The 14,761-nt window shown below is 35.6% G+C and overlaps 1 protein-coding gene across 4 annotated transcripts; it reads right to left on the bottom strand.

Annotated features, from left to right (window-relative positions):
• Positions 1 to 4,307: 4,307 nt before the first annotated feature.
• On the bottom strand, positions 4,308 to 11,719 carry LOC113333962 (chromatin modification-related protein EAF3-like). 4 transcript variants are annotated; one of them, XM_026580320.1, is made up of 15 exons: positions 11,427 to 11,719; positions 10,685 to 10,747; positions 10,507 to 10,520; positions 9,946 to 10,094; positions 9,268 to 9,303; positions 9,013 to 9,053; positions 8,807 to 8,891; positions 8,131 to 8,166; positions 7,873 to 7,913; positions 7,673 to 7,757; positions 6,969 to 7,004; positions 6,711 to 6,751; positions 6,082 to 6,177; positions 5,811 to 5,984; positions 4,308 to 5,067 (listed from the first exon to the last, which is right to left on the bottom strand). In XM_026580320.1, the coding sequence occupies exons 1-15, from the start codon at positions 11,583 to 11,585 to the stop codon at positions 4,942 to 4,944; spliced, it is 1,182 nt and encodes a 393-aa protein (XP_026436105.1). In that variant the 5' UTR covers positions 11,586 to 11,719; the 3' UTR covers positions 4,308 to 4,941. The 4 variants fall into 4 exon arrangements, with proteins under 4 accessions (XP_026436105.1, XP_026436107.1, XP_026436106.1 ...); XM_026580322.1 differs by lacking the exon at positions 6,969 to 7,004; XM_026580321.1 differs by lacking the exon at positions 9,268 to 9,303.
• Between the last annotated feature and the right edge of the window lie 3,042 nt (positions 11,720 to 14,761).

The raw sequence follows: 14,761 nt of genomic DNA, 5'->3' as shown, positions 1-14,761 counted from the left end.
ACCTTCATCATGCATATTATACATGGTAGTGCTAAGAATTTCATTCTTATCACCCTCTACAAGGTAATATTTGAATTCTGGGTCAGGCTTTTTCTCTATTCTTCCTCTCTTACTTTTTCTAAGATCAATATCTTCAGTAGGAACTGAAATATCATTGTTTTGTGTTGATCAGGAAGGTTCATCATTTTTATCAGTCTCCATTGGTTCTAGACTTGGTAACAATGGGTTTTCAGTGGGTAGTTTCTGAGAACTTGTCCTTGTCATGCTTTCAAAAAATTCCACATTTACAGATTCTATAATCTCAAAAGTGTCAAGGATTAAACATCTGTAGGTAATACTATTAAGAGAGTATCCAACAAAAGCACATTTATAAACCCTATTTCCTAGCTTTGGTTTTTTAGGATCATGCTTTCTAACATACGCTAGGCAACCCCATGCTTTAAGTCTTTTCAAATTAGGTTTTCTCTTAAACTACAGTTCATAAGGGGAAGCATTCTTCTTTTTCAAAGGTACTCTATTCAAAATATAGCATGCAGACAACATGGCTTCACCCCACAAAGAATTAGGAAAACCAGAACTAATAAGCATAGCATTAACCATGTCAATCAAAGTCCTATTCTTTCTTTCAGCAATACCATTTTGTTGAGGTGTATATGGTGCAGTAAATTCATGTATTAAACCATGCTCTTGACAAAATACAGTAAACTCAGTAGGATAATATTTACCACCACGATCAGAACGTAACACTTTAATTTTCTGTTCTAATTGTGTTTCTACTTCGGCTTTGTAAATTCTAAATTCATCAATGACTTCATCCTTAGATTTCATCAAGTAAGTATAGGCATATCTAGTACTATCCTCAATAAAAGTGACATAATATTTGTATCCACCACGAGTAACATGACTTTTCAGATCACCAACATCACTATGCACTAATTCAAGTAAGGAAGAATTTCTTACAACAGACTTAAAGGATATCCTAGTTATCTTTGCTTGCACACATATTTCACACTTAGAAACATTATCAAAATTGCAATTGGAAATTAATCCTAATTTATTCATATTTCTAAGAGAACCATAATTCACATGTCCTAATATAGCATGCCATAGATTAATAGAGTCAATAATATAAGCAGAACCATTATTTATTAAATTAAGTTTAACCATTCCGTTACAAGGATATCCTTGTCCAACAAACTTTCCGTTTTTGGACAGTACAAAATTATCAGATCCAAACTTAACCTCGAAACCTGCCTTGTTAACAAGGACTCCAAAAACAAGGTTTTTACATATGTCTGGGACATGTAATACATTGGTAAGGGTAACAATCTTTCCAGAAGTAAATTTGAGTTCAACAGTGCCTTTTCCATGTACTTTACTAGGAAGACGATTTGCAGAAATCACATATTCTCCGACAACAGGCTCATATGTCTTGTAAAGATTTCGGTCTTTACAGATATGAGTGGTTGCACCAGTATCGTACCACCATCCACTTCCATGATCTGCAACAGTATTGGCCTCTTTCACAACAATGACAAGTTTAGAATCATCGACCATATTTGCTTCCTTATTCATTTGTTTCTTCTTTTGACGACAGTCACGAGCAATATGGTCGGGTTTCTTACAGAAATAGCAAGGGCCCTTCTTCTTACCATTCTTGTTTGGATATTTCTTCTTAAACTGAGAATCATTCTGAACTTTCAAAGAATTCGAAGTTTTCGATTCTTGCACATTATTAATCTTAGAATGACTTTCATCTTGCTGACTATCCTTAATCTCACGCTTACGAGCATCTTCTTCAATGCGAAGATGACGCTGCAATCATTCTAAGTCGTAGTCAGTTTCAGCATGCTTAAGTTTCTTCTTGTAACTATTCCATGAAGGGGGGGGGGGACGAGAAATAATAACCCCAACAATGAATGAACTTACAATATCAATACCAGCATCTTTAAGATGATTAACAATAAGCAAAAGATCACTGACCTGGGCAATGATAGACTTACTGTCAACCATTTTCCAATCCATAAGTTGCAAATCAGGAACTTCTTGTTACTGGCCTCAGAAATCTTGTATTTGTTCTCCAGTGCAGTCCATAGTTCCTTCGCAGTTCCATAAGTACGATGAGCATTGTAAACGTTCAACCCCAAAGCATTCAGAATATGACCTCGGCACATGAAATCATCTTCTTCACGCTTCTTTCGCCTTGTCTTCAACTCCTCATCGTCCTTGTCAGTAGCAGCAGGAATGGCTTCTAACCCATCTTCCAGAATGTACCCAAAGTTTCAGAAACATAAGGTTGAATTTGAGAGTTTCCTGCCAGCGAGTAAAACCCTCTCCTTCAAATCGTTCTAACCTATTAAAAGTCGGATTCATGACTTGCAGTGATTGCGCAGCAACCATTGAAGATTCACCCTCCATGTCGATATTAATTGTCGAAAATTGTTGGAAAATTGACACTAAAACAGGGTGAAGAAAAGAATGTTGTATTAGGGTTCAAGGCTCTAATGAAAGATTCTTTTCGACAATTATTCGACCCTTTCCCAATTGAATTTGCGAGTACAAACAGGTCAATGAATATCGACGTCAGGATACTTGAAGCCCCACAACAGTGTTGGATTCAAAGCTTGTACGACCTTGATCCAACCAAGAACACACTGGTTTTGTTTCTGATGATGCTTGTAAGAAAGAAAACAGAGAGAGTTAAGATGTGTTTTGAATGGAAAACAAGTCTCCTATTTAAAGAGGAAATCACACCCTTTGGAGATGACTCTTCATCTCTACAGGCATCTTTTCAGAGTGAACAGGCGCATCTCTTCTTTCAATGCGTCCATTGGTGAAACGAGATTTTTGTTCTAGGATTTCCATTGTCAGTTAGAAAACCTGTAGGCAATTAGGCCACTTAGAAGGCATTTTCAACAAACCCTTATTTTTCTCCCGGGAACAGCCTAAATGCCTACAATTCAAGGGTTTGTTGAAAATATCCAACAAGAGATTATCGATTCATAGAGAGTCGATTGAATCCACATAAAGTTGCATATTCATCAGTCCAATCGATGTAGAGAGGATTTTCAACTTCATTTGCTTGATTACGAACACTGGTATATTGAATATGACAAGGATGTGATCCATCTAGAAATTTCATCAGTTTGAACTTATGAATTACAGGAATCGTCAATGATTTCCAAGTGAAAAGTTATCTTTCGTTAATTTCAGAATAACATAATTTGAGATATGATGAAGTGGAATCTTAGAAACTGAATTTGGAGTTGGATTATCCATCCATGTTGATGATGAAGATGAAGGAAGAAATTCTTGAATCATTGGAAGAAAAAATAAATTGGGTTTTGGATCAGATGGCTCTGATGCCTAAAAGAAGAGGTTCAGGCAAATTATGTGTTTTCTCATTAAAAAACAAGAGAGATACAAACTCCACATTTTATACTCTGTCGAGTGAGAAACAAGAAACAAAGATGACACAGATGTATCGAATCCATATTGGCACGCAAAGGAACCAATGGGAAAAAGACACAACAAGAATACAGACTGAACATACACCGATTTCTAGCTAACTCAAAAAGAAAAGACTGTAACATTGTCTACTAGCATAGATAATTTTATTTTCTTTTGATTGTAAAATCTAGGAAAACAGAAATGTTAGTCTAAACGCTATTTGACTAGTCTCTCACTAGAGAACCCTAACGTAACATGGTAACGTGGACAAAAAAGAAACATTTACAATAGTTGTCGGTTGGATACATAATGAGATATATAACTTTTCTGGAAATAAAATGCTTAGAGATAAAGTGGCGAATAAAATTAAAAAACTGACTTATGGAAGAAGAAAAAAAATGCCTTTTTGTGAGGTAAAATGTTTTAATGTTTTTGCGTCTGAAGACTCGAAAAGGGAATGAAAAACACACCTCTAATCAACAAGTTCACCCAAACCCAGACTTAATGTTGAATTTCTGGCTGGGGGGCCTAGAGTGTCGTAATGTTGGCTACCTAATTAACTCTACTCGTGACTGATTTTCCAACTTTAATGGATACTTGTTATCACTGCCATAACAATCTTGGGTTCTTATACCCTTTTACGAATTCCAACTTCATCAACATCACCAGATGTTTTGGTTTTTATGGCTCCAATCTTCTTTTTTATTGACAAAATAGACATTAACCTGACGTTACCTGTAATCATAACTTTTGCCGACCATACATGCGTAATCTGAATGCCTTTACTGTCCTCTAGCTTTCTTTGGCTTTAGGAAACCAACTGGGTTGCTTATTAGGCTTCTAAAAAAGGAACAAAATGAGATCAAACCAAAAGCTCGGTGCAACTGAGATTCCAAATATTCGTGGTCTGTTTACATGTCTGTACATAAGTGACTTATCAAACAATTGATAAGGATTCAAAAAATAAAACGCAAAAAGAGAGAATACACAGCCTACTCTAGGAAGAAGAGAGAGTACACTGTTAACAGTTAGATCTTCGTGTTGTTGTTTTTCCTCTGTGTTTTCATGATTGTTCCCAATCACAATAAACAACAGACTCCCTAGTAGGTTGGTAAACCAGGAGCAAAAAATTGTATTAGTTCATCTATCCTTCGCTTTATCTATCCTGCACACTATTCTTAATCACAAAAACTCAGAGAGACGGGATCAGACAACTGCACCCACCCAATCTCACCGAGACATCCTTCTCTCTGGACATTCATTTACAAAGTAAGAGTTTCGTGTTAAAGAAAACATAGTCCTCTTCGCAGTCTTCCGTATTGTCAATATAACCAAATGGGGGCCTCTTCCTACGGCGTTGAGAAGTACCTAGCACAGACCCAGTAAGATTTTCTTGCAACTTCTGTACTTCAGCAGAAACCAACTTCCGATTGCCATTTCCAAGTGTTTCTTGCAACCTCTGTTTTTTTGCAGCGGGCAAAAGATACTTAGTCACTTCTCTTCTCTCCTTGACCTCCTCAGTCCTAGGTTCACTTCCTCTGGGTTCATATTTAACAACTGCATTGATGTCCCTGCAACTAAGGACAACCTTGGAATTTTCCTTCTTGAATTCTTCCTCTAGACACAAGGATAGAAGAAATATCAGGTGAACATAACTCTAATGAGGAAAAACACAATGACCTTATAGCAAGTTACATGGGAAACAAGGTGAAAAAACAACCTTAAAGATGCAATAGGAAGAATCATTCAAATACATGTATTTGCGCTTTTCATTTATACAAGTATTTGTCCTTTTAGTGTGCAGTCCAAATCACACTAAGACGATTTAGGACCGCCTCGAGTGACTCGGAATTCCAACACACTCATGGCCAACTAATAGATATTTCAAACTTACAATCCTGAAACAAATTGCTCGAACTACACTGTGCTATAAGATTAGGAATGTGATGTCAAGTGAGTTCTCTTTTCACCATCAATAACCCCAATATCCATCTAAGTAGATAAATAAATAGGCAATGACCTCAAAATTACATCGCAATTAATCACTTGAACATCGCAAAGCATTATAGGAAGACACTACATTCTAATGTTAGTACATAACTAATCGAACTACAAACAAATATTTCATGAGGTCATGTAAGTTTATTTTAGAGTTCCCTGAATTATCTACAGAAAGTAAAAGTAACCTTAACTAAGGAGAGAATTAGTAGTTACACTGAGCAGTATTGCAAAGAAATATTATAATCGCCAAAAATAAAACTGCAATAAGGGCCAGCAAGATAAATCAACGGAAAATTCACAATCTTTTCCTAACAGCACAAAATGGTTTGCCAGAAGCTCGTCAAAGAAATAAACCGTACCAGAAGTTGTTCATCAGTCTCTTGAACTTCTTCTTCTTTTGGAAGCAGTATCCCTTGATTGTTTTCTTCTTCGACATTTAGATCTAGTTGCTCTTGACATTCCAAAAGGCATTCGATCAGTAACTTATAAGAAGCTTCTTCAATGAAAGCCCATCCTTCATCTCCACCATAAACCTGAAAACCCCATTCAGGAACTCCTACTGTAAAGGAATATAAAAACTAAAGAGTTTCATTCATTCAGCAACAAGAAGCACACAAGTTATGGTTTTACCTTCAAAAGGGAATCAATTTTTGTTCGGATGACTTTCTTGTTTAGAAACCCCAATGGCTTCACATTCTCGTATGCAGCATCACATCGCCTTTGTTTCTGCAAAAACACATTTCTAAAAAAGTTGAAAATTCAAAACAACAAAAAAAGAAATCTCAAAATAGAAGAAAAGGTAATGAATGACGTACACCTTTCGGGTGATATTGCTACATATTAGACCCTAGCTTAAAGAAAATTTAACGACACATCTCACACCTCTACTTTCTACTCTAAGAATGACAAGCCCAGATGAAATAGGATCCTTACATTTCCAACAGTTGATCTAATTAAGTTTCATCCTACGAAGAAACATGCAAAACTTTACACAAAAAAATCCTTATAACCAATCTTTGATTGACGCGAATTAGCGTGTTTGATTCCACAAAAGAAAATAAATTATTAGAATCCATTAGACACTGAAAATGCTCATTACTAGTTGACTAGTGGTACAGATAATAGGAGTAAATTATGCAGAAAATATGAGCAGAATTGAAAGGATGCAATCATTTATGCGTGCACAAGTATTGTGTAATATTGTAGGAAAAATATGACCATAGACATGTTCGCTATTCATTTAGATAGTAATCACATACCTCGACGCTGAAGTCACTAGTACGCTTTTTTCCCTTCCCCCCTACAACAAGAAGGTAAAGCATTTTAGAAACAAGATAAGCTCTAAATCCATGGCTTTCTCTAAACTTATTTAAGAAAAGCTGACACAAGATACGTAGAAAAAAAATGACATCCACCTTTCATCATCTCAAACATATGAAGCTTTACATATTTAAGTAGTCAGGTAAATAAACAGAGGAAAATAACATTTACAACAATACACTACATGTCTGCATTACCATATTTTCTAGTATCCACTTGATCCATTTTTGCATCTGCAAAGCCCATAAAAAAAAGACACTTTCAACTAAGCAACAGAGGCAAATTAACAGTCAGAGAGTAACCATAAAAACGAACAAGAAAAAAGTTGAAACATATGAAGAAGCTGACCCTGCTTTGCGCAGGCAAATTGCTAAGTGCTCAAGGATAAGTCAGAGAACAATAGGTAGGGCAGAAAACTTTGCAGATAGGTTCTTGACTAGTAATAGACACATTTCTCTACCCTCACAACTCTTGCTCCCATTTGATGCAGTAACAATTTAAAGAAATTTGAAAGAAATAAGCTGAATATCAGTTTCCTCATCCTCTTAGCACAAAGTACTTATCTGAGTTTATTGCTCGTAAGCTGCGGAAGGTTATTACTTAGTCAAGGTAAACTCAATGTCAGAAGCCAGAAGTTCATTAGTATGGCGTTTTACTAATCCGTTTTTAAGAAAATTCCAAGTATGAAACACTGAACATTGAACTACACGAGACAACTTATTAGTAGCACAACTGCTTAGTATCAACAATTTAACATGTTTGAATACATGTCCAAACGAATAAAATTTCATCCTATGAACATTTAATTTTCAATTAAAAGTGAGAAGGTGGAAGGATGTATTTACTTAACAGAAGCTAATTTAATAGACAATCATTAGTTCCAAGAGAGAGTAGAGCTCACCAGTAGAACTTTCTGGAATCATGTTTGATAAACACCCTGAATTGGGATTCTTTTCTATACGCAGCTGCACTAGCTTAGGTTCATCCTGCAGTTTCTTGTTTTGTTCATAAAAAGTACTTTGTAATATTTTAGGCATTAAAAAAAAAGAAAAAAAAGATTAACCATAAATATATTCGCTCGTTTAGATAGTAATCACACACCTCAACGTTGAAGTCACTTCTCCGCTTCTTTCCCTTCCCCGCTACAACAACAACGTAAAACATTTTAGAAACAATGTTAGCTCTAAATCCATGGCATTCTCTAAATTTATCCAAGAAAAGCTAACAGAAGATGTGTAGATAATAAATGATATCCACCTTTCATCATCTCAAACATATGAAGCTTTACATATTTAAGTAGTCAGGCAAATGTACAGAGGAAAATAACAAGTACAACAATACACTGCATGTCTGCATTACCATATTTTCTAGTATCATCTTGATCCATTTTTGCATCTGCAAAGCCCACAAAAAAAAGACATTTCCAACTAAGCAACAGATGCAAAATAACAATCAAAGAGCAATCGATAAATGAACAAGGAAAAAGTTGAAACATATGAACAAGCTAACCCTGTTTTGCACAGGCGAATTGCTAAGAGCTCAAGGATAAGTCACAGAACAATAGGTACGGCAGAAAACTTCGCACATAGGTTCTTGACAAGTAATAGACACATTACTCTATCCTCATAACTCTTGCTTCCATTTGATGAAGTAACATTTTAAAGAAATTTGAAAGACGTCAGCTGAATATCAACTTTCTCATCCTCTTAGCAGAACAGTACTTATCTGAGTTTGTAAACTGCGGAATTCAATTACTTAGTCAGGGAAAACTCCAATCTCAGAAGCCAGAAGTTCATTAACATGACATCTTACAAATCCCTTTCAAGAAAATTCCAAGAATGAAACGAGACAACCCAATAATAGCACAACTGCTTAATATCAACAATTGAAATGTTTGAATACATGTCCTAACAAAGAAAATTTCATCGTACGAACATTTTCTTTCAAATAAAAGTCAAAAGGTGGAAGGAAATGTTTACTTATGACAAGCTAATTTAATAGATGATTATTAGTTCCGCAAGAGAGTAGAGCTCACCTGCAGAACTTTCTGACTTCATGTTTGATAAACACCCTGACTTGAGATCCTTTTCCATATCCTGCTGCTCTAGTTTAAGTTCCTCCTGCAGTTTCTTGTTATCTTTATAAAAATATTTTGTAATATTGTTGTAGACATAAAAAGAAAAATATATTGAAGAAAAAAAAAACATAACTATGTTCACTGTTCACTTAGTATTCACATACCTTAACTCTGAAGTCACTTGTTTGCCTCTTTCCCTTCCTTACTACAACAACATGAAGCATTTTAGAAACAATATTAGCTCCTGATCCATGCCATTCTCTAACTTTATTTAAGAAAAGCTGACACAAAATGCGTGGAAAATCACTGATATCCACCTTTCATCAAATCAAACATATAAGCTTTACATATTAAAATAGCCAGACAACAGAGAAAAATGACAAATACAACAATACACTGCATCCGCATGTTTTCATTACCATGTATTCTAGTATCCTCTTGATCCATTTTTGCATCTGCAAAACCCATAAAAAAATGACATCTCCAATTACGCACCAGATGCAAATTAACAATCAAAGAGCAACCGATAAAATGAACAGGAAAAATGTTGAAACATATGAACAAGCTGACCCTTTTTGCACAGGCAAATTGCTAAAGAAAAGTCATAGAACAATGGGTAGGGCAGAAACATTCGGAGACAGGTTCTTGACAAGTAATAGACACATTACCATGCCCTAATTAACTCTTGTTCCCACTTGATGCATAACACTTTAAAGAAATTTGAAAGAGGTCAGGTAAGGTGAATACCAATTTTCTCATCATCTTAACTCAACAGACTTATCTGAGTTTGTTACTCGTAAACAGCGGAATTTTGTTACTTAGTCAAGGCAAACTCCAATGCAAGAAGCCAGAAGTTTATTAGCATGACATTTTACTAATCCCTTTCTAAGAAAATTCCAAGTATGAAACACTGAACTACACGAGACAACTTAATAGTAGTATCAACAATAACATGTTTGAATACATCTCCTAACGAATAAAATTTCATCGTATGAACATTTTCTTTTAATTAAAAGTGAGAAGGTGGAAGGATGTGTTTACTTAACAGAAGCTAATCAAATAGACAATCATTAGTTCCAAAAGAGAGTAGAGCTCACCAGTAAAACTTTCTGGATTCATGTTTGATAAACACCCTGATTTTGGATTCTTTTCGATATGCTGCTGCGCTAGTTTAAGTTCCTCCTGCAGTTTCTTGTTTTCTTCAGTGAATTTCAACAAACGTTCAACGCCTACCCACTCATCCCATCTGTTGAAGACAAAGGTTTTAACATTTACAGAATTCATAATACATTGCTAAGTAAACTTGACAACTGATAGAAATCTACCGAATTTTGATTACATTACGTGATCTGAAGGCTAAAATATTCTATTTGATACAACTAATCAAACTGGACACTGAGCCCATGTTTGTTATCTTCATGGTTGTAACAAACAGATTCCTATACAGTGTTCAATTTACTAATTTATTCAATTTAAAGGCCTCGAACTCATATACAGGAAACTGCAGAAATATGAGCATGTCTGACAAATTGACAATAGATATGTGCATGTGTATGAAAACGAAAACAAAACCGTTAAGTATGAGTCATCTTGCATGTCACATAAAAGTCTGATAAAATTCCTGCTACACGAACGAGGTAAAAAGAGCAAAAACTCACTTTTTATTCCAACCCTGCAAGAGAAAGAAAGTGTTTTACTAATTAGAAGGGTGATCCATCATTCAGTTTATCAACTTTCTTCACTTAACAATAAAAAGGGGGGTCACTAGGAAATACAATATGCAGCTAAGGAAAAAAAGAAAAACAAATATATTAAAACATAAGAAACTATACTCACTTTGTAATGAATTAAGTACTCCTTTGTATTATCATAAGGATTCTTAATCTCAACTGTAATGACCTTTATCAACAGAGAATGTAAATGTAAGCCATGATAGTACCCAAATAACGATATTACCAGAGCTAACAACAATCTATAATTCACACACATCCTCACATATATTCATATTTCATCATATCCTATACAATATGAATTGCAAACACATCGTACCAGATCCTATACAATATGAAATGCAAATACACCAAGTTGATGATGCTTTCAAATACAAACAGCTAAGCAACCGGAATGTTTTAACTTAATACTACCTCCATTTCAGGAAAAGTGAAATGCAAATACACTATTTCATTTTTTGCCTAAAAATAGGCCAAATTGAGAAGGTGAAAGTATCAATTTTCCTGAAACGGAGGGAGTAGCTTCTCCTCCCTGTAAAACATGAACCACTGCATCTCCAAATATATACAGTATAATCCGCCTTCTTAAGAGGCCCTCTTGTAATGACTAAATGATTCATCTAAGTCACTCTATGCTAGATATGACCAAAATTTCACTAGAAAATCTTCCCATTTCACTGCATTGTCGTTTGAAAACCTAAAATTAGATACTAATTTTACTTTAAAACCCTAAGTGCCACTACACAGAGCAATTTTGAGAGTATAAATTTATCACTTCATTTGAATAGAAAGACAAATGCAGTAACCCTAGAATGGAAAAAAAAAATTAGGGTTATTGTTGTACAAACCTTAGCTTCGTAAATAAGAGGGTCATGATAAGCAAGAACCCTTTCGCCTTCAGAAAATGATAATGGAGAAGGGTCTGTTTGATGCCTCTTGGTAGTACTTGAAGGAGAATCATTAACAATAGCACCTCCTCCTCCTGCTTTAGGGTTAGGGATACCCATTTTGGCGCGAAGATTTTGGAAGTGAGAAGAAAGAAGTGATGAGCAGAGCAGAAGAAGACGAAGAAGAAGAAGAAGTTGAAGAAAAAAAGAAAGAAGTCACTCCAGAGTCCAGACTCACTCCAATGCCATGCGGAAGCGGCTATGCCCTCATTTCTTTTCTTTTTGTTGCCTACGATACCCCCAAAGTCGCTCAGAAGTCCATTCCAAACCCAATCACACTTGTTCGGTTGTTTGAGCCAACTTGGTCCTATGGATCCAAAGGGCATTGGTCCAAACTTCACATGGCTGCTTATGGGTTAGCAAATGGGGAAATTATCATTTGGTCTTCTTTTTTTAAGTGGTCTCAAGACTATTTGATCGGGCGGGAAAATGCATCTCATATTTGTCCATATCTATCTGAAAATATAAAATGGACAAAAATATTATTACGTATTATTTTAACATTAATTTTTGTAACTTTTCTATTTTCATAATTATGTGAGTCATAATTATGGTTCTAAAGAGGCATTGGTCTATCGACTGTTGAGTTATGCCTTCCTTTTGAACTCCTACTTCACATGGATGCTAATGGGGATACCATATTATTTGGGGGCGTACCGGCCCGAAGGTGGTGCATGTTCTGACTTTACGTGAATTTTGGTACACCCTCAAATAAATTTGTACTCCCTATTAGCAATATTTAAGAACCAATAGTTTTATTATTGAGCCACTTAGGGCTGTCAACGACATTTACGAAACGGATATTGGCTCTGCCGCTGCCGTTGCCATTAAAATTAGTGGATATCCGTTATCCGTTAAGTTCCGACGGAAATATGAAATTCAGTTCCACTACCGTTACGTTGGACTTAACGGGATATCGGATAATTTTCCGTTACCATCAGTTAATTTTCCAAAGGCAAAAATCAACCAGCAAACAAACCGTAACTCTGATATTCGGCTCGACTACGATTAATCCCAAACAAGGACGAGAGGTGCAAATTCAAATCATGATAAAATTTGGTGGAAAGTGGATCAAATAAGATAATTGCCGGAATGCTTTTGTAACACAATAATCATCAATTTATGGAGATTCATACGACCGCCATTAACTAACACCAAATCTGGGTAAAAATTCATCACTAACTGTTATAATTTCATCCATCAAAAATACTCGTTACCTTAATCCAATAACACCTGCTGTTGATGTCGCTGATTTTAGAAGAGACGCTTGAATTCAAACAGTTAAGAGATAAGGAGGAGTTTAATAAGAGGTGCTTCTGTTAACCACTTCCATTACCATTAAACTCCATTCATCGGTATCCATTCATGGAGTCTACATATCAGATTGATAAGCATCTTCTCAAACACATTTGAAATGATGCTCAGATCCCCTTTTTCTAATGAAACACCATCAGTCTGCTTAAGATATGTATTTGGATAAAGGTATAACGGAACATTGGCTTATATGCTATCGGATATCGGAACTTAACCTAACGGAAATACACAATTCCACTACCGTTACGTTAAAAGAAGATTATCCGTTAGTTTATCGGTATCGGATATCCGTTTACCGCTATGTCGGATGGCAGCAGTAACGGATTACGGATTATCGGTATCGGATGTCGGAAAATCGGTATCCATTGACAGGCCTAGAGCCACTATTACTCTGGCTTGTGTCAAAAGTAGGCTTAATGTTATTCGGATGGTGAAGTATTCTCCTTTTAATGGGATCTTAGTACAAAGGTGTCTGAAAAAGTTTTATGTTGGTTTGTTTGGCGAAATTGGGTGAATGGGTATTTAGATGTGTCTTGATCTTGTATTTTCCCTTTTTGAGCTTGTTATCATGTCTTTTGCCTCTTTATTTGTACCATTTTTTCTTTTTGGGTGGTACATCCTTTTGTATCCTTTTTTTTAATCAATGAAAATTTTCTCTAAATCGCGTAGACAACTTCTAGGAAATAACCATGAAAAATAAGTTTTAGTGTTTTTATTATCAAGCAATAAAATACATAAAGAACAAAAGACAAAGTGTGAAAAGGAGAAGATACCAAAAACACCTCCAAGTTTTTCGTTTGATAAGAGTATGAACGTGTGTTTATACTTTTTACAATCGAAATATGTGGAAAAGTAAAAAGCACATATGCACAAGAATTTTTTAACGAGAAAAACTAGAAATACAGAGAAACCCCTAGACTTTGTCCAGATTTGATATTGAACTGTATTAAGTCGATATAGAAAATATCCTACTATTAGCCTTCGGACCGGAATCCAGTTGAGACCGAATCCACCCTTCAAGAAAATTCTGTTGCAGTCGTGTTTCTTACGTCTCTTGAACCACGCAAGGCTCTACGCAATTGATTCACTTAGCTGATCACGTCCTTCACATCCTAATAGTTTCTTCAGCTTAAGCGAAGACTTTTGATACCATTCTGCCTCTAACATATATGCCTATTTGTTTTCCCTTTAAATCAATAGATCAAGGATTGGAAATATGTTTGCAATAGACAAAGCTAGCAAACCTCACAAACCCGGAACACATACACTCAGTTAACTGAGAAGTGAAAAAGCGGGGGTCTAACAACCACACCCAATATTACGCTTAGCAATCTATATGGACAACTCCAATATAATTCCAAGATAATCAACTAGACAGTCAGACTCAATCAATGAAAATATATCCAAAAGTTGTATCTTTGTTCACAATGTAATCAGCAAATCAAACATATAGAAATCCACGAGCCAGATTATTATGTGAAACAACTTGAACGGTACCAAAGACCAATTTTCAAGTGTCAATCAATATAATCAACAACCAAAGGCTGGATTCACAATCGATTGAACTTACGCACAACCTGTGATATTTCAATTATATAAAAAATATAATGCGGAAAAGAAATAACACATACACCATAAATTTTGTTAATGATGAAACCACAAATGCAGAAAAACCCTGGGACCTAGTCCAAATTTGAACACCACACTGTATTAAGCCGTTACAGACACTAGCCTACTTCAAGTTAACTTCGGACTGGAATGTAGTTGAGCCCTAACCAATCTCACACTGATTAAGGTGCAGTTGCGCTCCTTACGTCTATGAATCCCAGCAGGACTCTACGCACTTGATTCCCTTAGCTGATCTCACCCACAACTAAGAGTTGCTACGACCCAAAGTTGAAGACTTGATAAACAAATTTGTC

The sequence above is a fragment of the Papaver somniferum genome, unplaced genomic scaffold, assembly GCF_003573695.1.
Source record: "Papaver somniferum cultivar HN1 unplaced genomic scaffold, ASM357369v1 unplaced-scaffold_135, whole genome shotgun sequence".
Classification (NCBI taxonomy): Eukaryota; Viridiplantae; Streptophyta; class Magnoliopsida; order Ranunculales; family Papaveraceae; genus Papaver; species Papaver somniferum.
Note: the sequence above shows the minus strand (reverse complement) of the source record. Positions and strands in the feature narration are given on the sequence as shown.

What these genes read in the sequence shown, in the direction of transcription:
- LOC113333962 (XM_026580320.1), bottom strand. Translation starts at nt 11,585, where the DNA reads ATGGGTATCCCTAACCCTAAAGCAGGAGGAGGAGGTGCTATTGTTAAT. An exon ending in CTCTTATTTACGAAGCTAAG is followed by an intron (nt 10,748 to 11,426) that starts GTTTGTACAACA and finishes CTGTTGATAAAG; the next exon opens with GTCATTACAGTTGAGATTAA. An exon ending in GATTCCAGAAAGTTCTACTG is followed by an intron (nt 7,005 to 7,672) that starts GTGAGCTCTACT and finishes TGGGCTTTGCAG; the next exon opens with ATGCAAAAATGGATCAAGTG.